Source organism: Echinococcus granulosus, assembly GCF_000524195.1.
Source record: "Echinococcus granulosus chromosome Unknown EG_S00006, whole genome shotgun sequence".
In the NCBI taxonomy this organism is placed as follows: Eukaryota; Metazoa; Platyhelminthes; class Cestoda; order Cyclophyllidea; family Taeniidae; genus Echinococcus; species Echinococcus granulosus.
The window spans coordinates 300,885-326,908 of record NW_020170386.1 but is presented as its reverse complement, the minus strand read 5'-3'; the positions used below and the strand labels follow the sequence as shown (position 1 = coordinate 326,908).

Here is a 26,024-nt window from a genome sequence, read left to right as displayed (position 1 = left end):
TTTGAAACTCCGTTGACAAGTCAAAATCAAACAACTAAAAGAAAGAAGACGCAGTGGAATTTCATAACTAGTATTTCGTGAAACATATCATAAATATTAAACGGGTTTTACTCCGTAGTACGCCGATAATATCGTCATAAATTAACCACGAAGCAATGAGATGAACAAGGACACCTTTGCAAGATGCTACTCAAGTAAAAGCGGCATTAAGGAACCAAATCAGCATTAAAACGGGACGTTATTTCATCATTAGGGCGAAAATGGTGCCTAACAGTGAGCAAAATAAACACGAATATTTGGGAAGCAAGTGAAGTTATAAGATGTATCAAACGCATTACAGCCTTTGGTATTCAATCCCAAACTGTGCGATGCTTTTATGGTGTTATAAACAAATTTACAGGAACTTAAGCCCTTAAATTTAGGCAATCAAACAGAAAAATAATTTGCAACGTGCGCATTGCGATTAGATACTTAAAACAACGAAGATTAAGGGCACAAAGAAATAATTGACCCTAATTTCCCCTAGGCAAAAAGTTTTAGGTCATTTTTAGTTGTGCGTGCGCAAGTGGCAAACTAGTTATGTTTAACCTTTCGAAAACTGTCATAATTACTTGTTTTCACAGATCATGTTTTGGGCGGGCTAACTGTCACAAATTCTACAACATTTGTTATCGAAATTTAAGGAATGCGGAGCTTACCACACACAGTAGCATCGTCTTCGCTTTTATGCTGGAGCAAACGTCGGGGAATGGCGACTGTTAGTTAAGAATATAATTCAACCACAAACGTAATGCCTGCCCAGTTTTTAGCATTATATTTATCCTGTTAAGCCCCGGCCAGTTGTTTTTAAAATATAATGACAGATTATTAGCATATAGTGTAGCGTCTCGTGACTCCCTGAAGACGAAAGAAGACACAATACTTGGGCAGAATATATATATATATATTCAGCATAGAGAAGGTGTCTGAGCTGCTGGCATGGCCCGAAAGGCCAGTCCACCCAGCGAAGTACAAGAGGGCTAATTCAAAGTACAAAAGTGGCGCCTCACTATTACCTGGGATAAACCACTATCGCATTACAGTGTTGCTTAGCGCGACCCTCGCTCATCTCCCCCCTGGCCTTCATACGCTTAGAACGAAGACCACGATTGGATTGGAACATATTTATTAACCAGGATCAAGGAAAATACATACAAATATAGGAAGGCCGGGACAGTGAGCTCTCCCCTAGTTCAGTGGACGTTGACCACTCCTTAATAGCGAGGTCCTAGTCGACTGTCCACTTACTCTCTAAAAGGTCCATTCAAACGACATAAGCATTATAGATGTATCTTGAGCCAACCCTAAGGCCATAGTAAAGCACATCATTTGAGAATGGTGTATTGCTCGACTAGTGGTGCACTGCATGCTAGTAGTGGTATACTACTAAGTCCATTTTTTGCGAGGATCAAGGCAACTTAAGAGCCCGCGTAACCAGGATGTATTCAAACAAGCAGCATTTTTTTCTGAAATAAGACATAGAAATACGGTACCACACTATGGGTGGAAAAACTTCATGACTATATTGTTTTAAGTGGGGACAAGAAGTCGAAGGATTTACACGGAGGATCTTACATCTTTTGGAACATGTGATTAGAATGCAAGCAACCTCAACTGACAGGGTGGTACTCACAAAGTTTGACGGTCGGTAATAGCCCCATTTCTAACAAGTTAGTTTAAATACAATACATTAGTTTGCACCTACAAGTTAACAATTCGGTTCAGTACTATTAACCGGCGTATGGCTAATTTCTAGGCGTCCTTGTGATGTCATGGTAAGCTCATTTCCTAACATTTGAATGGCATTAATTTAAAATATATATTTGCTCAGCACCATAACCACTAAGCGTTGAGCTTTCACTACCTTGTTACGTCGACCAATGCCGAAGATGTGATGAGGTAGAATAGACTTGTGGCTGAATGTAAACAAAAGTGTGGGAATAAGCCTTGTTTAAGTTTAAGCTACAACTAGGAACCATCACATGCAATAGCTGACCCTAGTCATGTAAACACGATACCTCACAGGCTAACTCGGCACCTATCACATACGAACTGGTGCAGTGAAGTAATGTGGTCATCGCTTAGTTGTTAGACTGCACCATTATGAATCGGTTTGTTCTTCTGTTCCTCTCCTTCCTTGTCGCCATCTCGCTTGCGTGCAGACAGCAAGAGCGCAGCGTTGCTGTCCCTTCCTCGAGAGGCATAGTCGGCGGTATTACTCCCATAACCAAGGAGGACATGAATGAGATGATGTTTCAGGACGCTCTTACAGAGGTAATGAAGAATTTAGACGAAGTGAACGAATGTCACTCCTTCCGACTTGTCAAAGTTATTGAAGCTACACAACAGGTTGTCGCTGGAATGAAATATGTCGTAAAGCTAGAGGTCACTCCTATCTATTCCAGTGATAATGGCGAGGAATGTTCAAAGCCTTGCTACCATGGTTTAAGTGGAAATAAGCAAGCAATAGCTGCGATTGTGTATCAACCATGGAGGGATCCCAAGCATCACATCACTTTTAAGCCCAACAATGAAGGTTCTGCAGATTTCAGTAAAAATGGAAAGCTAATTACTAGCTGTGAATTACCAGAAGGGACGATTCTGTCCCCTAAAGAAATGACATCAGAACAATTTCAAGAGGTGGTCCGAAGTGGTATCGAAAGATTGGATAGAAATGCCAGCAGATGCTTTCGGTACGAGCTCATGGATGTGATTGAAGGAAAGAGAATGATGACCTCGAACCTGAAGTATGAATGGAGGATGAAAGTGAAGAGAATTTACGATGAGTCTATGCTTGGTTGTATTGGTGCCTGCGCCGACGACTGCTCAGGCATTGAAATTTACAGGGCCAGTGCCTTCGCAAGTCCGTTCCACGGCGGAACACCAGAGATCCTGAGTATTGAGTATCAAGACCCCACAGCCCTATGAATTTAGTTTATCTGCTCCCTCTGATTTAACCCGATTTCGAAATAAATTATGGCAATGACTTTTCCGCTTCTTTACTTATGCACCATTCTTAAATTAAGTTCGGGTGTCAATAAAGAGGTTGGAAAAATTTGCTACTCACATTTAGTTTCAAAATAAATGACAAATTTGTGGTGAATATTGGTAACCTAAATTCACAAAATTTCCTTCCTGCATTCTCAATTTCAACCACTGTGTTAGTACAGACAGTACGGTATCGTATTTTGTAGTATCTTTTAGTATAGAACCCACGCTAGGTCTTCTCGTTGCCTATTATAAAGAGTGGATGTTTGAGAAAATGACCATAAAGGAAACTCACAAAACAATGTGTGCACAGCGTAACTTCAAAATAAATCCCAGTGTACGAATACCGTTGCATTCCTAGACATACTTAAAAAAATGCTATTTTGGTTAGGAATTTGTTCCGCTGTACATGTGACATCGTTTAGGCATAGTGACCATGTTATGCTTTAGACTTTATGGATTCAAATGTTATGCTGTTTACTGTGACACTTTAATGTCAAGAAAAATACGAAGTCAATAACATCAAAAGCATCGCAAACAGACTTTCTCTGTTAGTTGGATAACAGGCGAAACAGCAATCGGGCGCAAGCTACAGTGAGGGTATCACAAGTATGCATGCGGAGAGCGCGCAAAAGACTACTATGAACTGTAATAAAAAGCGTCAATAGAGTTTGCTAGCAAAGACAATTTGAAAAGTCTCTTGTTGAAGCAAAAACACACTCGAAATTAGGTAGAGAGCCTCTACATTGCTAGCTATTGTATTCACTATTCTGCGTTTGTGAGTGCATAATTCATGGCTGCGAATACTCCCGTTCAACTTGGACGACGTGTTCGTGGTTGTTAATAATGCATAACGCTTCCACTCGAGCATACGTGCGCGTGCACAGGCGCACACTGGTAGAGAGCGTCTGTGTGTGTGTAGCTGAACCAGGCCATGATGATTCGAAGGGCTGGTGCTGCCACTGCCAGCGGGCCAGTGACACGTGCGCGCAGGAGCGTGTGTGGGGAGGCGGAAGGCAGGAAGAGAGGGACGGAAAAGAAGGTGGGGATGGGGTATGATTGTGAATAATTTAAAGGCTTTTGTCAAACTACTGCCGCATTCGTTGCTGTCACGCCTTCGAGGCAGAACTCCATCTCTGCCCCCTCTCCAGCCCCACTCGCCTCATTAACGGATAATTCAATTGCATTTTTTTGCACTGCCTAATAAAATTAACTTCTCTACACGAAATAAGCATCCCCAATGAAGGTCAAGGCGGACTCCATCTGTCTTTTGTCCCTCCTTCCTTGTCGCGAACAACTAGGCGCTTGATAGGAACATGATCCAACGGTGACATCTAAGCTTGGTGGTCCGAGCAACCTCACGGAGACTCTAGTGACCACAAAATCAAAGAAATTTAACAAATTATCATCACTATGAATCAGCAAAAGCGTTTAGGGGCAGAACTGAGTGATGGCCAACTAAAGGAGAGACGGATTCGGACCAATCGCAAACCAGCATCAGAATGTTTTGAATGCTCGGTGCAACTGCAGTTGTAGAGACCACGATCAGTCGGCTTGAGATATGTGAAGTGCTAGGCTTGTGTTGCACAGTTGGACCAGAAGTAGAGAATTTTCGCTATTGAATAAAGTCCTTATTAATTACCACTGAAGGTTCCTAATGCACTCTCCTTCGGATATCATGATCGTGCGATTTTAAAAGGTGTTAACTTCAATTATTTAAGATATAATGAATAAGTAAATTCACTGAATAACAACCGCATTAAAATATCCTGTAAAATGCACACAGAAAGCTTTTAAAAACGTGTAAACACACTTGGATAAGTTAATATAAACACCAGACTACTTCAATGGGCACCTGTGCTGGTAACAAACCACTCTTAAACGGTTTAGCATTATTTGCTGCTGATTTCTAGTAAATCTTGTTGTTTGGATCATCTAAAAAATCACCGTAAAGTTTACTGCAAGGCATTGCAAGTTTGAATAAGTAAAGATGTCATGAATCGAAACTGGTGTGTTTACAAAGACTACGCGATTGCTGCAACATGTATTTGCCTTTAGAGTGGAAAAACTTTCATAAATATAATGGAATGTTTGTGTAAAAAATACAGCAATGTATGGCAGGCATAGTCCAATATACGGGTCCCACTTTTCCTACATATGGTTTAAGCAGTTAATTTCTTTCTTCTCTGCGTAAAACATCTGTCTAATTGGGGCAGCGCAAGGAATAATGTCGCTCTATACCTGATCGAAATGCATGCCAAAGAAGTTGTCAAACTACGTTCCCCGAATTATTTTTGACTGTCATTGCTTGCAAGAACTAATAATCACGTCGTTGACTTATCATCGGGATTCCATCACCAGTGGCGAAGGGCAGCACACTCCAGTCAGGCCCATATGAAAACGTAAACATGCTTCAGCTCCTTTCACTTGGTGGAGTCTATTTCATTAGGAAAACCTCTGCCTTTGACATGTCCATTCAGAACCATCAATTGAGTTGATGTGCTTGTGAAGGCCTGGATTGTGGAATGGCTGCATAAAAAAGTAGCAATAAATTTGTCCCTGAATGTTTATTTAATATGTTGAATAGTGGCAGTAAGTACTAATGGCGTGCCGCATTGAACATCGGCGCCTACATACTGTCTCTTCACCAAACTTGAGGCTGATTGTGGCTAATTATACATAAACTGTAGTCTTGATTTAAAATCGCGAGTCAATGCAGCAATCGCTCCATATACGCAATATTCGTTACAAGAAAGTCTATTGTTCCCCTATTGTGATTTTTGGTTTTAAAGTGCCTAAACTATCACAAGTAAAATTTAAACGATAGTGGAAGCCATTCGATTTTGAGACCGTGTTTCATCACTTTCTTCTATGCATTGTCGATATCAGGCTTTATTTAAAGGAGCTGCGTTCTTAAATGAGGAATAGGTCTAACAGAACTTTAAAAGTATCCTTACACGCTGCAAACTAGCAGAGCAACATATTTTATATCTTCTATTTTCCTTTTTATCAAATATTTAAGGCCTATTTACGATCAAAGAAACCGTATTGCGCATCTGCTTAGCAGCTCTACTGACATGAAACCAGAAAACGAATCGTTAAAGCGAAATCGAGCCAACGTCAGAGGTTATCAATAACTTATCTCATAATTAAACGCTTGATGCCTTCTGTTTAGGTTTTTAGAATGATGATCTTTGCTAAAATTGAGAAAAGCGATTCGCCTAACCTACGACGCGGTCTGTAGAGCAATTAAATTCTAAGCGTGGAATAGACTTTTATTAAAGCCTCTTTCGGTCTGATTGAGTGAGAATAAGTTAATGTGATACTACTGAGCTGCAGCAACAAGAAAATTAGATAATTTTTTATTCAATGGGAGAAGATAATTGATACTGTTATCAACTCCCATTTGATCTAAGGTAAATCTGACCAAATGCTAAATCACAAGGCCTTCAATCCGTTAAAGGTAGAAAAAGCTACAAAAAAGATCAAATGGTTAGGCAAAAGCGAATACAGATTTTTAATGCCACAAAAAGATTGAAAACTTAGTATTGAGCGAATTCAGTTTCAGGAACTTTAGAAATCCTAAGTATTGAGTGAATTAAATCCTCTTTTCTAGGTGTACTACACACGTAGTAATTGCAGCATGGCGGTGTTCAAATATGCACGCGAAAGAAATTAGCATCAGTGGCGCGCTTTCGTGGCGGTGTGCATGTTGGTGTAAAGGGTAATAGGTTTTCTTTCGTTGGGGTCATTCCTACCCTCCCACTACCCTTTACTGCTTCCTCTCGGAGGGAAACAGCTACCTTTTCCGATGAAAGAGATAATTTGATGTGACAGGATTTAACTATTTCATGACTTCGCGGCAAAAAAGTGCCATTGCAGGAGAACCAAAAAGCTTCGCTGCTAGCGGTGGAAAGCAGCCATGTGTACCACGGAGCTACTGAATAATGCACTGCGTTGAGTTGGGGTGGTAGGACCGGAAAAGCATGGAAAACTTGATTATGAACCACAGCACGAAGGTAATTATCTACATCCAAGTGTAAACTTCACATCGGCACACTGTTTTGCTCACCATGCTGACAACCTGAGTCGAGGAATTCAGTGACTAATTCAGAAGCTTTATTTTGCATAGAAAATTCTAAATGAATTAGAATAACTCGTAATAAGACCTTGTGAATTAGCAAATACCATTTTGCCAAGCATTAATCAACTCCTAATGATAAAAATCTTGACTTCCGTCAATTACCGTGTATGAACGTACTTTCATAGCTTGTTATTCGATGGAAATATAGTGATTATCAACGCGGTTTTTAAGTAATTTGAATATTAAATTGGGATAAATAACAACGTGGTATTAGTTTGGAGGTTCATTAAGATAAATCGTCACCATATTTTGAATCATCAAAAATTTTTATTTGAACTACTACTGACGGAAAGGAGTTTCAGGCTCCCTCTGGTTTGCTTCGGCCATCTGCATGCTCTTCGCGTAGGTACGTTTGAGTTCATGTTGGAAGTCTTTTTAAACGGCTTTTGCATAAAAAATAACGGAAGGAACCAGATTCTTTGTTTAACTGAACACCTCAGACCCCCGTTTAGGACTAATTGTTGGAGCGATCACCCAAACATCCCAGTGAGTGAATTCCACCAAAAGACTCAAAATAGAATCTTGAAAAAACGGCAAGCAGTTCAAAAAACTCTCCCATCGCAGTGAGCATACGCATTACCGAATCCGTCCAAGTCCATTCCGTGATTGGCAGCTGTTAATCGACATACTCTTCTGCCTAATTGAGATCAAACTTGCTTCATCCTCCCGAGGAGATAATAATTATCAACTTTTTCACTTTTAGCTTGGTCTTCACGATGTTCACTTAGAGAGAATTTACACTTTAGGCAAATTAATGAGAGCCATGTAATGAACTATTTGCGTAACCTTCCCGGAGAGGTATACTCCGCAGCAGCAGAAAATATTTGTTTTAGGCAGAACATTCATGAACAAAGTGCGTGTTTTGAAATATTACCACTTCGATTGAGTAAAATTGCACCTCTGGAGAGGTCGATTAAAACCGACCTCCACGACATCATATCTGATGGGAACCTGGGTAAAATCCGATTCCTCTCACTGCACCATTTTCAACGGTCTCAGTGATATTAGACGGTAAAATCTTTTGATGGTTAAAAACCCATTGAATGCTTTGGTTAGTGAGGCGACTAGGGCAGTATTCAGCAAGCAGCTGTATTTCAATGTTCCTACAAAACATATTTTACGAACCTCATTAATAATGAATTAACCTTTGAGGCATATTTAGTGTCACTTTATTGTTTATGCTGTTCTTTTGCATTAGAGTGGCTTGCATATATAGAATAAATAAGAAATGAGCAAAAGAGAAGCAGGAACAAGGAATGATGGATATATTCCTTTTAATCATGGATTAATTAAGTAGAGCACAGTGGCAGTCCCAGATAAAGGCGTCTTCTGGAAACACAAACAGGCAACGGTGGGCTCGATGAGGCTAAAACCATACTGCTGGATAGAAGAGTAACAGATAAGGAAAACGATAATTTATTCACTAATTTTTCAATTAAAAATTGTCAAATTTTAACTCAAGTCCGAAACACATAATAGTAAAAGGCAAACGAATTTTCCTCCATTTACTGAATTGTGCTTGCCTTCTGCAGGCTTCCTTCCTTTCAATTAACGTTTTAAAATGAATCTCTATGGAAAGCGAATCGGTTTGAACAATTTGAGATTGCGTTCTCAAAACACCTAAGCTAAATTGGACCGTAGAGATAAATCTACTAATCACAATCAGCTCACTTGACAAATGGTGTTGGCACCCACATTTTGGGCAACTTTAGGATGCCCATTTGGTATTAGCACGCCTTGTAGCATCCATTACTGTTATAACTTTGGTATATTTAAATGAGCTTCAATTCCATTCCGGTGATACCTAAAACGCCAAGTCACAAGCCTAAAGTGCTTTAAATACCTCTACGTTACTTGTAGCCTTTTTGAATGCTTTAGATTTTCCAAAGGACACAAATATAATCATTAACTACTACTAGTGTTGATGGACTTTAAGCTCAAAAAGATCTGGCTTTATCAAAATTGTTTTGAAATGTTTGAAATTCGACATTTGATACAGTGGGTTACGACGGAGCACACAAATTTTAGTCCGGAGTACACAAACATTGCCCCTGATGTATGTTGCGAAGATGATAGAAAGTCATGCAAATATTGCTGCTCACAGTGATTCACAGTCATGATTAATTGCTACATAAATGGAATGAATTATCAAGAGGTGAAATAGGATTTCGTTCAGGAGGAAATGCGAATGGCTGATTGGTCAAGCTTCAGCCAATCAAGATGATAGGCGACTTATTATCTTCGACACGTGGATTAGAAGAAATCCATGAATGGTTAGAAAAGAGCAAACAAATAAATCCGTTGCTTACCCACCTGAAACACTTTACACCTAGGCATGTCACAGATACAAACCAAGGAAGCTCATGTAAGTTTAAATTTTGAGGGTAACTTGCACGCTCATTTTACGGTAATTTGTATCACCATGTCATGTAGGCATATTTGTAAACTCACGGTAGTATTCCTTTATAATTTTCCCAAAACCTTAACTGACAAAAACAAATCAATGACAGAGGAATATCGGAATCCCTTTTTGGTTTGAGTAGTTCTTAATATAAACTGGTTGATAGATTCTTGAAAATACACTCAAGTTAATTGTTGGAGAGAATTTTCGATTTTGATATATTTTGAAAAATGAACAACAAGTATTCAGGATTGTAGAACGCCATATCAAATTCAGTTATTCTAATATCACACAAGAAATCGCATGCTAGGATAAGCCTTGTAGTCGTCACAATACCTTACTACTCCCGAAATTCCAGATTCCATCACAGTTCTTCTTCATCATGAAAAATATCCAATTTATTGTATACATGCCTCATATAATGATTCAATTTTTTTCTTGATCTAAAACTATAGTGGAAAACTAAGAATCATTGAGCATTAGTGCGCTAGAAATACCATATTCCCCTTCGATGATGTTATATAAACTGCTAGTTATCGAGGAGCAAAGTCTCCAAATTCAACGGTAACCTCGTGTGATTGCCATGCTCTGCAACTCCAGCTGATCGCGTCCAAGCCTTCCTTTTTCTACGAAAGTTTGCTTTCAATCTTAAGCATTGTTGCTAGCCTATGCTTTATACGTTACTAATGAGCATGCCCTCTTTTGCACGGACGGGGAATAAAGTCAATTCACTGTTCTAATTACCATTCCGGAAAAGTCATCACTGTTATGCGTAAACACTTGTTCGAAAACTGGGTTTACTCGTAATCCGATGGAAGTTAAAGTGCTTAATGGTTTTATCTTTTACGGACGAAAAGCTTAAGTACCTTACACTCAGTTGAGCTACTAATTCCAATATTGGAATGGGCCACTTTAATGAAAGCAACTATCATGAACAATAAGTTTGTTGCACGACTATGAAATTATGAAACGAGTTCACATAGGATCGCTGTCACCCACGTTAAAGGCTTCACATGTGGCGATTGCCAATGGTGATTTTGCGGAATTAATCTCGACGGATTTGGTGGAAGTGAAGAGCAGTCGTCGTGGGCGTCGTGGCAGTCAACTCAGTTCTCTCGTTTGGGTCGCTTTGTTCTGGGCATCTCAAAGCATCACGCAATGGCTCGCGCACAGTCCATCCTGGCGCGGTCGACGTGAATAATTAAAAACGCATATACTCTCTCAAGGCAGCTCTCTCATGCATAATTGATGCTGTGTAGCAGGTAAAATTCATCTCCGCTTCTGCCTATGTGTTTCTGACCACCTTTCTAATTAGCATGAACTGGGAGTTATAACTTATTCAAGCACGATGCTGGGACAAGGCAGAAGTAGGAGGACAGCAGCATGCGTTTCACTTGATGAATAATTTAACTCTCCTATCGGTAGAAGGTTGTGTAAAGTAGCCATATTATCATACCAATTTTCTTGCTCTTAATCCTCCATTCGCTTTGTCATTTACTGTGAAGCTAACAAATACTGGCCACCTCACTTAGTTCGTACAACCATCTATAGCAGTTCTTGCTCAAACTACTTCCTCTTCATAAAGTGGAGATTAAAGTGGATCAATGCTTGCACTTTAACAGTATGATTATTCGCGATTTTTAAATGTTCGCATTTGCTGATATACGATTAGACTGCAAATCTTTTAACAAACTAGCTTTTTAAACAGACAAAATTTAGGGCAATCTGTTAGGAAAAGGTGTACCAAATGTGCCAGTGGTAAATGTAGATGAGGCATTGTGTCCCAGGGGATACTAAAGTAGAATGCTTGTTTACTTCATGTGCGGCATGTGGATGTGGTGCAAATCGGTCACACCAAATTGTGATTTCGGCATTCGCAGAAGTTTTTGGTGAGGAGGAATTTTTTTTCTGCGTTAGAGCTCCGCGGATTCAATGACGACGTTACCAGATGTGCCGAAAAGTTTGATAGAAACGCTTATTAAACAGAACTTCTCTGAAATGGGGACTAACGCAATGCACGGCTTAGCGTATCACAACGCAGAAGTGATTCGTGAGATGCTCTGCATGCTCTGTGGACAGAGTGCTCCTATCTCGCAGACGGACAAGAAGCCCACACCGAGTCACATAGAGGCCAAGCCCATCAACCTTACTCGTCACCAGTCCCCTGTCTACGATCCTGACATGCTCTATCCTTCGCCCGCAAAGGGACAATTCATCTGCCCCAACTGTGGTCAGGACTTTCTCAACCGTGACGCTCTCGCGATGCACATGATGGAGAGTGTGCATTCGGAGGCCTGTGCCACCACCAACACTGTCGGAAACAAGGAAGACCGCACCCAAGGAGCCATTGGATGTCACCACATGAAGGTGACCACTCTCAACCACCTGAGCCCGGCACGTAGGTATACCAGACTGCCTGTGCCCGTGAATAACAGTACAGTGCCGTTCCACTCGATATTCATCAAGACAAGGCCACTGCTAGACACTGGAGTCTCGCGACCGGGCCGCAAGCCCAGACGACTAATTTCGTTGGCTGTGGAGGAGGACAAATGTGGGCAGTTGCAAGTGGCGATGGGACAAAGAGCGCCTTTTACGTTGAAACGGCCTAAGTCCTGTGAGCCAAAGGTGGACAGTCGCACTTTGGGTGAGGTTCAACCAGATAGGGCTAGCTCAACGCCGGGAGGTGTGCAAGCAGCATCCTCCAGTGATTATGCTAATCCTTGCAATAGTGGCGTCTGTGCTCTCAAGAAAACAGAATCCGGACTCTCGAACTCCCATAGATCCGCAAAGGTTTGCTTTAATACCTCTGACTTATTAGGTGGGAAATGTTGTGGCATTCTTGCATTATATAATTAGATGTGAATCCTGGCTGAAAAAGAGCTGAAAGAGCTTAATCCAGGTTACATAGTTATGGCAGCACGTTGGTAGTTTTGAAGGTTGAATTTATAAAATGTAAGTTAAAACTGAATCTAACGAAACGGTTTCTGGGGTGGCGAATAGCTATTCACCATATATTACAGCAGTAGCACATCTCACTTGTAATTATGACTCTTCAAGGTGGTGTAACTACCAAATGATGAAATGGACGAATGGTAATTCATTAAAAAGTTCTCACTTTTAACTGTAAGGCCTTACGCATTGAAATACCGGAGGAGAAGAGGGTGCGCACAGCGAACGCAGAAGAGGGAGACATGATGATGACAGGTCGAGGAGGAAGCAAAGGGTTGGCCAATTCAGTGGAGTACGAGGAGACAGTGGATGGAACGGGTGCACCAGGCAGATCCTGCCAGTGGCAGGCCCTGGAGCCAGATGAGCTCGGTCTCCCAGTGCATTACCCATTCGTGTGTCGGCATTGTACAATCGGCTTCTCCGACCAGACCCTGTTCAATCTCCATATGGGCCTTCACACCTCCTTTAACCCTTGGCGATGCAACATGTGTAGCAAGGAGTTCTCCAACGTTTACGAGTTCACAGCTCACGCGCTTCATTACTGACACTCCATATCCTCTTTCCCACTTCCCACCTCTACTTTACTCAAACTACATTCACGTAACAACACTTCCAGAGCCAATTTTAAGCACAAGGTATCAAAAACAATAATTCCGAATAAAATTTATTGAATATCCACCGTAGAAATTTTGATAAAGCAGTAAGGCTCGGAGTCCTTGCATTCAAAATATTATGGTAGTATCTTTCGGTAGGAGATTTTTCTCACTTTATAGGATTTTATTGTAGTAATAAATGGATATAGTTCTAATACAAGCATAAAATAGTCAGTTAAGGTAGCAAGACATCCGAAAGTGTACGGTTCTCAAAATCAATCAGAAGAAGTTGCGAAGTCGGACTCGTGTTTCCGAGCGCATCATACGGTCGGCTAGAGGCTAAGTAAAAAACATTCTGCACCATCGGTTTTTATTGGGTGGAAGCTCAAACCAATTCACGTCAAGCAGTAAAATAGTGCTCTTTCAACAACTTACTCTAGAAATTTGCTTTGTTATTGCCACAACTAATTTAAGAGAAGCATCCAAACACACATCTGTGTGAGCGAATAAAGTCGTTCGTGAGCTTCCCATTATAAATTATTCGTATCCAGAACAACGTTTTTAATGACTCCTACAGCATTAATTTAGATGAAATTAATTATGAAACGATAAATAGTTGTTTTTTGCGTTCAATGCCTTAAATAGTATCTGGTAGTTGTTGACTCTTTAGTGTAGACATGCAGTTCCAAATGCGCATTTGGTTCAAGACACCTAGGTGGTACTTACTATCAATTTTTGAGTGAACAGGCAATCGATTATCGAGAGAATGATGGCAACTGCAATGCCGATGAGCATGAGGATGAAGATACCACCAACTTCGGTCAGGGTAATAGCATGGCGGACGCCTTCGTCAATGGATTGCTGCTTTATGGGCACTTTGCATGAACTGGTCCCAGGAGGAGTGATGTACCTATAATATTTCCATGCACCTTTTTCAAATGGAAGTCTACATTAATGTCAACCTAACAACCGTGCGATCGCTATTAATTTGCGGTGACAAATGAAATCCGAAAGCATGCCTACCAATTAAATTAATCAAAGGCTCTGCCGCAAAGGAGGAAGTGTAATGTTAACCCGCAGTGCCGAGGGCGGTGAAGTTCATCTGAGGGGGTTTAGATTCTTTTAATGCATACATTTTGGCAAATGAAGTGAATCACTTATTTAGGGTTAAGGAGTTTGATAGCAATTCCATAATTTAATATTTAAAAATTTCATAATTTAATTACCGAAAATATGACAGAGGTGTAATCACCAACAATTTTTGCCACGTGTAACACACCCAGGTAGTTTAAGCTTCAAAGAAAACTTATTATGGTTACAGAAGTTTAAAAATAACGATTTGCTTGGAGGAAAATAGGTAAGCCGTCACCTTATAGTTAAGAGAAATAAAACTTACTTGTCAATTATAGCTTTGATATTTCCTTTATTGGTCAGATTTGTGAGTATGTTGTTTAGGAAGGTGGTATAAACGGTACCCCTCTTGAGGATGATAGCGTACTGTTGGGAGGAGAACTCTCCACTAACAACTAGACAGTAGTTCGATGCGAAGTATTCGAGAGAAAAGCTGTCTCCGATGAGTCTGTATTTTCCTTCACTAACCTCCTTCACGCGATCCTCGATGGTGATACCACTTGTATCATCTTGAGGATAGAGTTTTGTACTAAGATAATTGACTTTTTGTATTTCCAATTCTTGGGAGAAATCTAACTGTGCGGCAGCCATAGAATTGGGTATTGCCCCAAAAGGAGTAGACGGGTCAACCAGCAGGGCCTAAACCCAAAAAAATTCATTTTGTCCAATCTACCCACATTTTCGACTCCACATATTTTTATTTTAAAGAATAATTTTATAGTATGAAATTCATTAAAATCTGTTCTGAAGAAGCAAAAAATCCCCCTTATTTACTTTTTCCTGCACTGGCAAACTTCGGCGTTGCTATGGATGACAAATGAGTCAAAAAAAGGATCAGGTATGATCATGAAAGTTCCTCTTGACCGCAGTTCTTACACCTTCATGCCAATATATCCCCTCTGATCCCTTTAAAGTTTTTACGAAACTAACGTGTAGGAAATTTACCAAAGAAAGATGTCCCAATGGTGTGGATCCTAGTGCTAGCTTACCGTGAACCCAGTGGCTTCACTTTGAATGCCGTTGCTCATTATGATGGCTGCATAGTTAGCAATGTAGATGACAATGAAAAAGAGGACAAAGAGCCACCAGACACACTGCATGAAGCGGCTGGACCAGGTGTTGGGTGGGGAGATGGTGAGACCTTGGAAAAGGCACCCAAAGGTGACGAAAATGGACTCAATGAAGCCGTAGTCCAATTGGTTTGGTGAGAAGTAGTTGAGTGTGGCCAGGACCAGCGCTACCACAAAACAACAAAATACCACCATAACCCATGTGCCGGCGGAAAGAGGTTTGAAGAATAGCCAGAGAGAGGTTGTCTCCGTGCTGGTAAGCGGTTTCTCCAAAATCGAGAAGGTAAAGTAGAGGAAGTTGCTTATGAAATCGAAATTATCCCTTAGTTGAGGTACCACCGCGAATCCTCCAACCGCCATGTCTGCCAACTAAATGAAAGAAAAAAGTCGACGTTGCTCCAAAAATTGTAATTTGCTTCAAAACTGATATTTTTACCTTCCACCATGTAAAAAAGATTTGCTCAGTTCCCTAATAAAGTTGATTATTTAAACACTTCCTTCCCTTTGTGTCTTCCACCAGGAACTGTCATGTTTATTTTGAACAGATGAGTTTTGCTTCTATAAAATATTTCAAAGTTAATAGACAAAATTTCCACAAAATCCATTTTAAATGTAAAACATGGCAGAAAGTCTTCTATTAACAGAGAAATAGGGTCTGTCAACAGTCATTTCTGCTTTTGGTGTTCTTTTAATACCGACAAATAAAGATTTTGCACTAAGTCGTTACCAGTGCTGGTGATTTTGCAAGAAAATTTCAGAAAATATATCATTCTTTGGGGCTTATTGGCACTATTATGTAGTTTAACGCTTTTAAGATCAAATTGCGGCAAAGTAGTCACAGTCACGGGTGGTCAGTTTACTATTTTTCATTTAACTGTTTCGGCGTGCAAGGAAAGTGTGAATGAAGGCAATTAACAATTTATTGTTAAATGCTTCAATAAGTCAAGTGTGCCTATCAACTATCATAAAACTTAGACATGCACACAAAATGAAAAGTAAATGTTAGGTTAAGGTAACGAATTAGCGATGTACTGCTCGGATGATCAAATTGAACAGGATTAATGTCATCATCTGCGAACAAAAACGCCCACCCCATTGTAAACACTTTGCAAGGAATCATCACGAAGACTCGAAGGGTAACATGTGCATTGGTAAGTCACTCCGAGTGGAGTGAGGATCTCCCGAACTACGTCGACTGACAGACCGCTCAGTTGAGTAATATCGCAAGGACTGGGTGTTCTGGATGGCTGAATAGCCTTCTTATCCAACATAGCAAATGGTGGAGTCTGGAACAGTGAAAAAAAGGCAAATGATATACCAAGGTATAGCTATATATGACTGTGAGTGAAATATATGTTTAAATTATTCCCGAACTTAACATAGCACATCTAGTTTCCGAAACTCGTTGATTTTTGATGAATATAAGAGTGTGTAATTAGGGTCTTCGGGCTGGAATACATTAGACTACAATGTATTTGGATATGTGAGAAAGTTCTCAATGATACAGTTAGGTGCTTTGAAACCTGAGCGCCCCTGGATGCCATTTAGATTTCGAGGTTCAATACAAATATGAGACAATTGAATTGGAAACATTCAATACTAAACATATGAATGGAAAATCGGGACTTCTGCCTTTCAGTCACTTTCATTAAAGAATTTTAGGTGATGACTTGAAATTCCCCATATAGGCTTACACTGCCTGGCCTATTTCTAATAAACCATGAGTAACTGGTCAACATCAGGGTTGTAATTTTTAGTCCAGAATATAGAGGAATCTGTAATACCGACACATACTGTATAAGTGATCGCAGTAAATCGCCAACCACAATGATAAATGCTGAATGAGATTAATTAAGCCACTAATTTTAAGTGCAGTAATCAACAACAAACGCAGTCTCATCCCTCGCCACTTGCAAGCACGTTTAGTGCAATTATTTTTAATAAAGAAATAAATAATAGAAATCTACCAGCACAACGGCAAGTCGGATACTACGAGAAGTCAAAATCTCCTTCATTGCGCTATCCGAGAAGGTGAACATTTCATTAAAGGATCCATTAATGGTGATCCCACCTTGTGTTATTGAAATATTTCCAACCTGAAGTCCAGAAATTGGCACAGTCACTTTCCACGAAAACATCTAAATTTATAGTTATGCAATTTCTACAACTGCATTTTACGGGTTTTTCGGTTCTTGCCAAATAGAGTTCTACCTATGTTACCCAACTTTTAATTGAATGAATGGAAAATTTCGCATAAAATGGTCTTGATGGAACCGTTTCAGAGTTCAAGCAACGATGATATTTTTAGCCGTACAGCTTTTTCGCGGCACAGTAAATTACTGGAACTTACAACTTCAGGAGGGCTGATTAGACCTCTGGTAATTGTCAAGATGACAGTCTCTCTGGGTGAATTAAGATTTGTCATGTTGAAGTCACCTGTAGTTCCCTTAATTGTCATGTCCTTAACCTATGTGAATTGGATGAGATCTAATATGTATCACCAACTTGGACAGATTTGTTGCAGACAATGTCTATATAAGCCTTGGCCACATAAGCCGTGTCATGGGCCAACTTGTCTTCCAACGTATCCACTGTCCCTGAACTCAAGTTGATGGTATTTCCAACATGAACCACGGAAATATTTGCGTTTCGCACCTCCTGTCCACGAGGTAACGCAGGCAAAGCACCATCCTAAGAGGCAGGTAAGATCACCTTATAATTAGGAGTCTTTATAACTTGCTTCAGAAAGTTGTTCTTTCAGTGAAAATATGGTGCACAAAAAAGCTTAAGGCCTTTAATCTGTATCATAATATATAGATTCAGTCTTTCATTAGTCTGTCAAAATATGATCCTGGAACCGGTAGTTTAACGATAGGCGGTGGATAAGGGAGTACTTTCAATTGCGCCTAGTGTCAGATATGTTTATTTGAACCATGAAAAAGGAGTTTCTATCAAGCTTAGTGAAGTACTTACGAAGGACATCATAACCCAACGCCGATTCCATGTAAATAAGTTTTTCTCAAAGGCCTGAATTTAGAAAAAACAGAAATAAGCAGCAGAAATCAAATAGTACTTAAAACTATGTCTCGTTAGGAGATTTTTCACCTGTCTCAACTTAGAAGAAGGCCTGAGCCATCATAACTCCGCACATGCTGACATAATAAAAGATTAAGTGTAATTAATAATTGCAGTCAGGAACGTAGCAAAATCTAAAAGAACAAAATACCAAGAAGTGAATTATTCACACACTGATGCCTTTTACTCGTGACTGAAAAAGCCCCTGTTCTTCGATCTAAAGATATGAAAACAATTTCCTTCTACTTCTATTTATACAAGGTAAGGATATGAAATTGTTATGTTTGTCTTGCCATGTCCAACTTGTGAAAGTGAACTTTACGTTGTCGCAACATAAAGTATTGTGGCAAATAGAAATTCATAACAATAATTTTTACCTAATCCATCTGTAAGAAAGACCAACCATCACGCGTCCTAAAATGCTACCAAATGCCATCGCTTGAATGGTGTAGAATGTAACGCACAGGCGTACGAACATGGTTACACCAATGGAACCTTCGGACAGAATTCACTACCATCACTTAGTAGCTTGTTTTTAATGTGTGGCGAGTAAATTAACCACCTGGCACCGTTAGTTGGGTGCACTCTTTTGCAATGCCCGAGAAATGGCTGTATATTTTAGAATATTGTCGATATCATAGCGAATAAGGAATTATTTTGTTCTATTCTGGTTACCCTACAGCATGCATTGAGGCGCGCACCTCTTTATCAATGTTGAAAGCATGGCAAGGCGGTAAGTTCTTACGCTTTCGAGAACGCTATTCAAGTGTGCCGACGGTAATAATAGGAGCACATTGTTGGCGTTGGCTTCATTAATTTTGGTTGTTAAAATGCCGGCATCATTCACATCCTGATACCAGAAGATCAGCATTTTCGTTCTCAATTCCTGGGCGACGGATATAAATGGAAGCACTAGAGCAGATCAAATTCCAAATGTTCAAATGCTTACAAAATGAGGGTAATAACAGTTTAAGTGGAACGGCATGGCATTGCAACAGCGTGCAACGTTGCTGAGACAACTTTTTGTTGATTCCAATTCAATCCACACAGCAGAGTGATTTGGCGTTTACGTGTGCATGCTCACACTCACCACACACCTTTTCCAAATCGCCAGGTGAGTACGTTGGCTTGAGTTTTGGTTAAAATTGGCAGAAGTTAGGCGAGAATTTCAAAACTAACGCAGAGTTTGCAAAATTCAAAGCTATACATTAAGTATGCATTTAACATGGTCAGCGATTTTGAAGGCGTAACTACTTTTCGATGAAACACAATAAAAGTATGTAAAACTTTTAAGGAAAGCTTACACACAAACGGATTTTCGATAACAGCTAAAAAGAAGACAAAAAACCCATAATTGTAAGAAGCATGTAAATAATATCTAATGAATAAAACGTTCTAAAGTCAGTTTGAATGTCTTTGCTTCTAGATATACGCTCCAGCAGGAACGACAAATTTTAAGCCTACTTGAGCACATATAGATGCATCGGTAGGCATTTATCTGTCGAGTATTGCAATGGCTCGCTTAAAATACATTTGAACTCCCACTAAGCCACGCTTAAACTTAGTGGGGAGCGCTGTTGTTGTTGCGTTTGATTAACAACAGTTGCCGAAGATAGATGACACTGGGTAAGACATTATTATTTCAACTATGCGCTTGAAGTCATCCATTTCATTTGCTCAAACTCTATACTATCTCGCCGAGGTTTGACCATCCAAACACGCAGATTCACCTGATTGCCCTGTGTTTACGAGCCCGGAGTTTATGTCAATCTGATCCATCACAATAATTTTATGGAAGTCAGGTTTTAGGAAATGTTTGCCCATTTTGGTTAATGCTTTCACGACTTTATTAACATCTTGACAGATTTCACTCTTGTTGAGAGGAATGGAAGTGCTTTTGAATAAATGCGGAAATAACGTACTCATGTACTTAGGTATGGCTATCACTGTTTTTTCAGTGGCAGAGGCCTGTGTTTCGTCTCGCATCCTTTCCAACAGCTTTATGCAGGCTGCAAGCAACTCGGCTGGGTTTATGCTCAGCGACGCTACATACACATCGTCGGCGTGGCAAGATTTGAACGGAGTCGTGGAGAAGGTTCTCAGACCTGTGAAGTAGCCTTTTGCACCAAAAATTCCACTGGGTGACTCAGCTGCTGCAAATAAAAATGTACTTGAATGACAATCTAATTACTTTAATGTTATGTTTACGGTAACGTATAAAGTTGGAAAAATTCAACCAATATACCCAAATCAGACATAATATGGTAATTGCGAGGAGCTGAGTGCCCAGTTTAATAATTATTAATGATCAACAAATTGTTCAGGCTGGAGAGATGATGCACCTTTCAACCCTAGTTTGGTGTACTCGACTATTTTTAACAGCTTTGCCTTAAAGTTCATAGAATAGGATACCCAAATGTATCTTTTTTAGCAGGAAAACCATCTACACTTGCTCGTCGAGGTGGATGATGCCATTTCTTGGACATTGATTCAGAAAAAAAGTAAGTCAATAAATAGAGTACCTAAAGTCAACCCCTCGTAGCACGATAAGCTTGTGATAAAAACCACTGCAGAGAAGTCTTAAAGCTAACTTTATTTTAGCCAACAATAGCCAATAAAGATGTACAGTTGACTGGATTATAATGCACAAGAACTTACGACTTTCAGAAATACGGAGATTGGCAAAAGTAACCTTTTTGGGAAGCTTACTGTCGCTTTCACTTTTGTAGATTTCGTCAAAAAATTTTTGGGTTACTGTGGAGTTCACATTTTCATTGAAAGTTAAGTCTGAAATGTAAGGAAATAAAATAGTTTAAGATGTTTGGTTAATTTGTGCAAAGAACACGTTTAAATTGCTCCAAACATCAGCTTCAATGTTCTTTTGGAAATCTGATAATCAAGCTCTATCAACAGTGTAGTTCATGCCTCTTCGAACACAAACGCAGTCATGCCGGCGAAATTTTAGAGAGATTACTTGGCTAAGTAAAGGACATTAAACACAATGCATATTAGAAGGTAGGAGTTGAGACTGTTGGTTAAAATATTTCAAAAAAGTAAAACGAATTTTATGCTCTAATGGCGTCAAATGATGTATAAAACTGGTCTAAATCTCTTTCTTATGCAAATGCCAACCTTAATCACTTGATTTTAGTGTACAATTAAATTATCTTATTGTAGTGCTTGTGGAAGGGCCACATCTACTGTCTGACGCACGCACGCGGGGTGCAGCGCTTACACCATCCACTGCAGGAAAAGCAAGAAAAGGTATTTTCTTCTAAAAGTTGAATCATTTCAAAAATAACCATAACTCCATCACAATTCCACCTTGAAACTGGAGCGATATTTAAGGCGGAAACATAATGGTTGTTTCTATTAACTTCTAGGACTTTCCATGAGTAGGCCAATTATGAGCTGCTTACGCATTTTGTTAGCTCATAAAAATCAAAGTAGATGGCAATTTTTATTTTAGAGACCACTTCTCTTTCTCCCACAGTTTAATATGCAATAGATAGTTGTGCAATTGCAGAACACGATAGCAGAAGCTTTAAATTTCTACATAAAACGTGGTCAATTACAAACATTACGGACGGTAAAACTCACAAAGCAAATTGCCAGCTTCTGCACGGATCACAGGCACTAGCAGGAGCGCAATCCACAACACATGAGGCATCTTTCGGTAATGCAGAAGCAGTTTTGCTCTGATCACACCGACAAAAGCGTGAGTAAGAGCTGCTACCTGGTGACCACCCAATCGCATCCCAAGGAGCGTAGCACTCATTTCGTGTGCTGCGTGAGCGTGTATGAGGGCGCGCCTGCGTGTGTAGACGGAAGCCCGCTAACTTGGGGCCGCAGAGACTGCACAGTCGCATGCCTGTGAGGCCACAGTTTTTCGCAACCACTCCGGCATAGGTGCGATTCCTTAAGGCCTCAACATGCATAATTCTCTGCGTCACAAGATCACTGTAAATGCAGATCTCTACCATTTCTTCAGGTCCTCCATTTAGGATTGTCATAATGCCATTTTTTTGAAATTCAATAATGGTTGGTGAAGTCAAATTAACCATAGGAACCACTGTGTGTACTTAGAAGACAACACACATACACGGTCACATTAGTATTATAGTTAGGATACCATTAAGAGAAAGAGGAGTCGGAGGTCCACTTCACTTATTTGGTACAGATACTAAATACCACCAATTTACAAAAGTGTGATGAATTTAATAATTAATTAATTAACAGTCTGCGCTGTAAGACCCATGCGCTTGCCAAAACCTTCCCTCAGTCTAAGATGGATAGGGGTATGTATTCTTGGAAGGGATTAAGAAAATTTTCCTTATTACAACTCGAAAATTAATTAGACAGTGAGACAAATGCAACTGTGCATTATCTAAATCGCTGAAATCCTCATTTGTAGATTTATGGGTTTGAAAAATACGCCCATATTGTCAGTTACTATCCCGAGGTTACTGTTCATCCGTGCTGATAATTATGCTACCAAAAGACAAACGTTTAAAAAAATATGGTAGGTCAAGTAGTAGTCTAGTTACTTGAGGGACTTTAAACACCTTTTTCTGAAATTTAATGACTTATGGCATGGATTATTTGCTCGGGCGAGGCAAATATTACTGGGTGCGGATATTTTGCGAACACATCAAAAAGGAACAGTAAACTGGTTACTAAAACGCATTAAGTAAAAAAAATTAATTAGTCTTACTGGACGGCTAAACTCACCGATTACCCAAGGGCTAATGCAGCAACTGGCAAAATGCGCTGCTAGCCTCAAACTGGCTACAAACCTGAGAGAGCGTCGCTAAAAGCCTAAAATGTTGCCAATGCAAATATTTTAATTGAAATGGAGGAAATTCTGGGCTTTCATGAAAGGTATATTAGCACAAATACTTGAAAGATTTCAAGACCTAGGTAACAATGCGTTGTACCATACTGTCCACCCAATTTGGTTAGTAAAGTGGCATATCAAGCGAGTCCGTGTTCAATTTTGGCTGTTCATCATGCAAATTCTGGCAATTTCTTGCACTCAAATGATCAAATACCGATAATAGTAAGTTTGTTAATCAAGTAATGAGACTTTCTTAATTTGTAGCATAGGGCGTGGCTGACGCTTTGAATCTAGTTCAGCTGCGCTTTATGAGTGAACTTTGCATTGAAATATCAGTGGAGCACCTCAGTCAAAGATTATATTTCAATCCATAGAATGGAATTTAAGTGTGCTCATGAAGTCTTTTTTTACGATCAGAAAGCAACAAATTAAAGTGGCTCTTCCAAGAGGAAAACATATGACCCATAAAATGTAACTTTAAATAGCTGTAAGGCCCTAAAAGTTTTTTATAACTCCTAAACTGTTAGCGATAACAATACTGAGTAAGAAGTACTAGTTACCAATGGTGCGTGATCTCTTGTAGTTCGTATTAAGGGGGTCTGATAAAATGGCACAGAATTGCGAAGCTGATTGAAGTACATAGAATTATAGTATTTGCTTTCCTACTTCAAATCAGTGTTTGAGCTCATTTAAACCGAATAGTAATTGTGGACACGAGCAAAAAGCTGTGCCTAACTTGGAGCGGTAATTTGGGCTTTAGAAATTTACAATTGCCTTGTCTGTAATGATGCCGAGTTTGCAAATGTCCTTCCTATATATCTTAGAAAGCAAATTTGTGACAATTTTGGTGTTTGGTAGAGTCTGTCTGTTCAGGAGACACTTTGGTAAAACAAATTAAAATGAAGGAGTTTACTTTTTAGTTTAGCTAACAAGTGCTGTTCCCGAGTTTTATCAAACTATTTCCAATGCGTGTTAGCCGAGAAGTTCATCTCGTGACCAACGGATTGCTTTTGTGACCCGTTACGGGTTTTATGTTCAGTTGAATGCCATCACGACAATTTCCTTCAAAGAATATAAATAATCAAAATTGGCGTAAAATATTATTAACGGATGGATTTAAATATGACACTTACCTTAAAATACAACAACACCGTGCTTCATACACCAACCATTGCTGTGAGTTTCTTTATCAAAAACCTGTCTGTGGTGTTTGCTACGTAACCAATTGCGCCTGACGTCAAATGATAAGTACGTCCTCTAAAAATGTAGGCAATCGCACATTTTCAGCTCTGCCACTGGCTACCGAAGTTCTATACTCTCAGACCTTCAATTATGATTTTATTGGTTAACAAAGCAAGCGAAATGATAGGCATACACTCTAAAACTCTAAACACCGAATTCCTTCTCTGGATCAGCCACCACCCCTCTGTTACAGAGCTCCACTGCCAAAGTGATCTCGTATAGGTCTGGTTTGCCTTAAAGTACATTCACAGGAGATTGCTACGGCTTCCAAAACGTATTTCAATAGATTTTTTGGTTTTGGCTTTTTATGTGAGGTGTGTGCGTAAAGTACAAGACATTATCATTACTCCAGTTGAGTTGATCTCCTTTGCTACCCATCTTCCATATTTACTCTGGTAACAGACAACAAATTGCCTGCCTATGAAAATCCAAAGGATGGGGTTCTGCTCTATTTTTAGGCAGTAGCATAATGCATCCGAAGCTTGACTACTGCAGCTATTGTGCAGATAATTGTTTTTATGTCGATATCTACTGTCGACCTCTGGCAAAAGATTACACTTGAAATGCTGGCAAATGGCATTTGGTACCTTAGCGGTGCAGCACGCGACATCCACGTCAATTAATGCATATGTGCTACTCATCCTTCGCCGCCATGGTACTAAAGGTGGGTAAAGTCAGTGGAAAGTGTCACACAATCACCTGTGAAGCCAATAATTTAAGCATTTCCTCAGTGTTTGGTCTGTACAATATCTAGGCAGAGGAATTGCTTCCCTCTTTTTCTTCCCGTTACCTACACTTTTTGAATTGGGAAGATTCTAATGAATCCAGTTTTGTAGCATTTTGACTTGGTTCTGGCACACCGATATAAACTAGCTTTCTAGCAAAGTCGTTTCATTAGCAAATACAGAAGGTGTCAATTTATGCGCACTTCTCTTTCATTTCAACCGACGCGAAAGGTGTACAACAGAAGCAGTAATTTCTCAGAAATGTAACTGGCTCATGTAATTCCATTACTGAACGATAACTTGCTCTCTGTATTCAAGTGTTATATTAAGAGGCACTACAACCGGTCCAGCTTTTTGCCGCTGCATACTTGAACAATGGCTTTTTCTTTATTTGCGTTTGGGTGTGCATTGGCATGTTAGTGGTTAAATTAGTACTCATAGTACTGAAAATCTTGCAGTGTTATATCCAAAGTAGTTTTTTATCAAAGTAAGGCCGTCTCTATGAGTTGGCATTGCTTTGATTTCTCCCAAATCCCACTTGTTTTCTCACGCTCTTTCCTCTAAGATAGACGAACTGCAATATTCAACAAATTTATCTGTCATAAATGCAGAAATAAAAGCTTAGAAAAACTTTGTGCATAATGTTTCAGTATAATCTAGGAAAAGAATACCAAATAGTGCATGACCTCTGCCCTTTGGAGGACTCCACCATTGAGTTTTGACGGTTACTCAGGCTGCCGCATTACTACTTCCACACGGAGAGGATCTGTTCCCAATCGTGCCATTCGCATCCTCCATGCCCCATTACAAAACACCAAGCTGTACCGCTG

The 26,024-nt window shown here is 39.8% G+C and overlaps 3 protein-coding genes across 3 annotated transcripts; 2 read left to right on the top strand and 1 right to left on the bottom strand. All coding sequences in view use genetic code 11, as the record gives it.

Annotated features, from left to right (window-relative positions):
* Positions 1 to 2,142: 2,142 nt before the first annotated feature.
* On the top strand, positions 2,143 to 2,967 carry EGR_01530 (hypothetical protein; the record flags this gene model as incomplete). Its single annotated transcript, XM_024490779.1, has 1 exon — positions 2,143 to 2,967. One exon carries the CDS (start codon positions 2,143 to 2,145, stop codon positions 2,965 to 2,967), a length of 825 nt encoding a protein of 274 aa, XP_024354644.1.
* A 7,569-nt stretch (positions 2,968 to 10,536) lies between these two features.
* EGR_01529 (Zinc finger protein Eos) lies at positions 10,537 to 13,066 on the top strand (the record flags this gene model as incomplete). The annotated part of the gene is made up of 3 exons (XM_024490778.1): positions 10,537 to 10,689; positions 11,490 to 12,362; positions 12,701 to 13,066. 3 exons carry the CDS (start codon positions 10,537 to 10,539, stop codon positions 13,064 to 13,066), a joined length of 1,392 nt encoding a protein of 463 aa, XP_024354643.1.
* A 327-nt stretch (positions 13,067 to 13,393) lies between these two features.
* EGR_01528 (Glutamate receptor delta-2 subunit) lies at positions 13,394 to 22,373 on the bottom strand (the record flags this gene model as incomplete). Its single annotated transcript, XM_024490777.1, has 13 exons — positions 13,394 to 13,453; positions 13,841 to 14,024; positions 14,511 to 14,884; positions 15,235 to 15,684; positions 16,407 to 16,601; positions 17,283 to 17,411; positions 17,666 to 17,782; positions 17,821 to 18,006; positions 19,136 to 19,302; positions 20,313 to 20,540; positions 21,049 to 21,177; positions 21,991 to 22,202; positions 22,231 to 22,373. 13 exons carry the CDS (start codon positions 22,371 to 22,373, stop codon positions 13,394 to 13,396), a joined length of 2,574 nt encoding a protein of 857 aa, XP_024354642.1.
* Between the last annotated feature and the right edge of the window lie 3,651 nt (positions 22,374 to 26,024).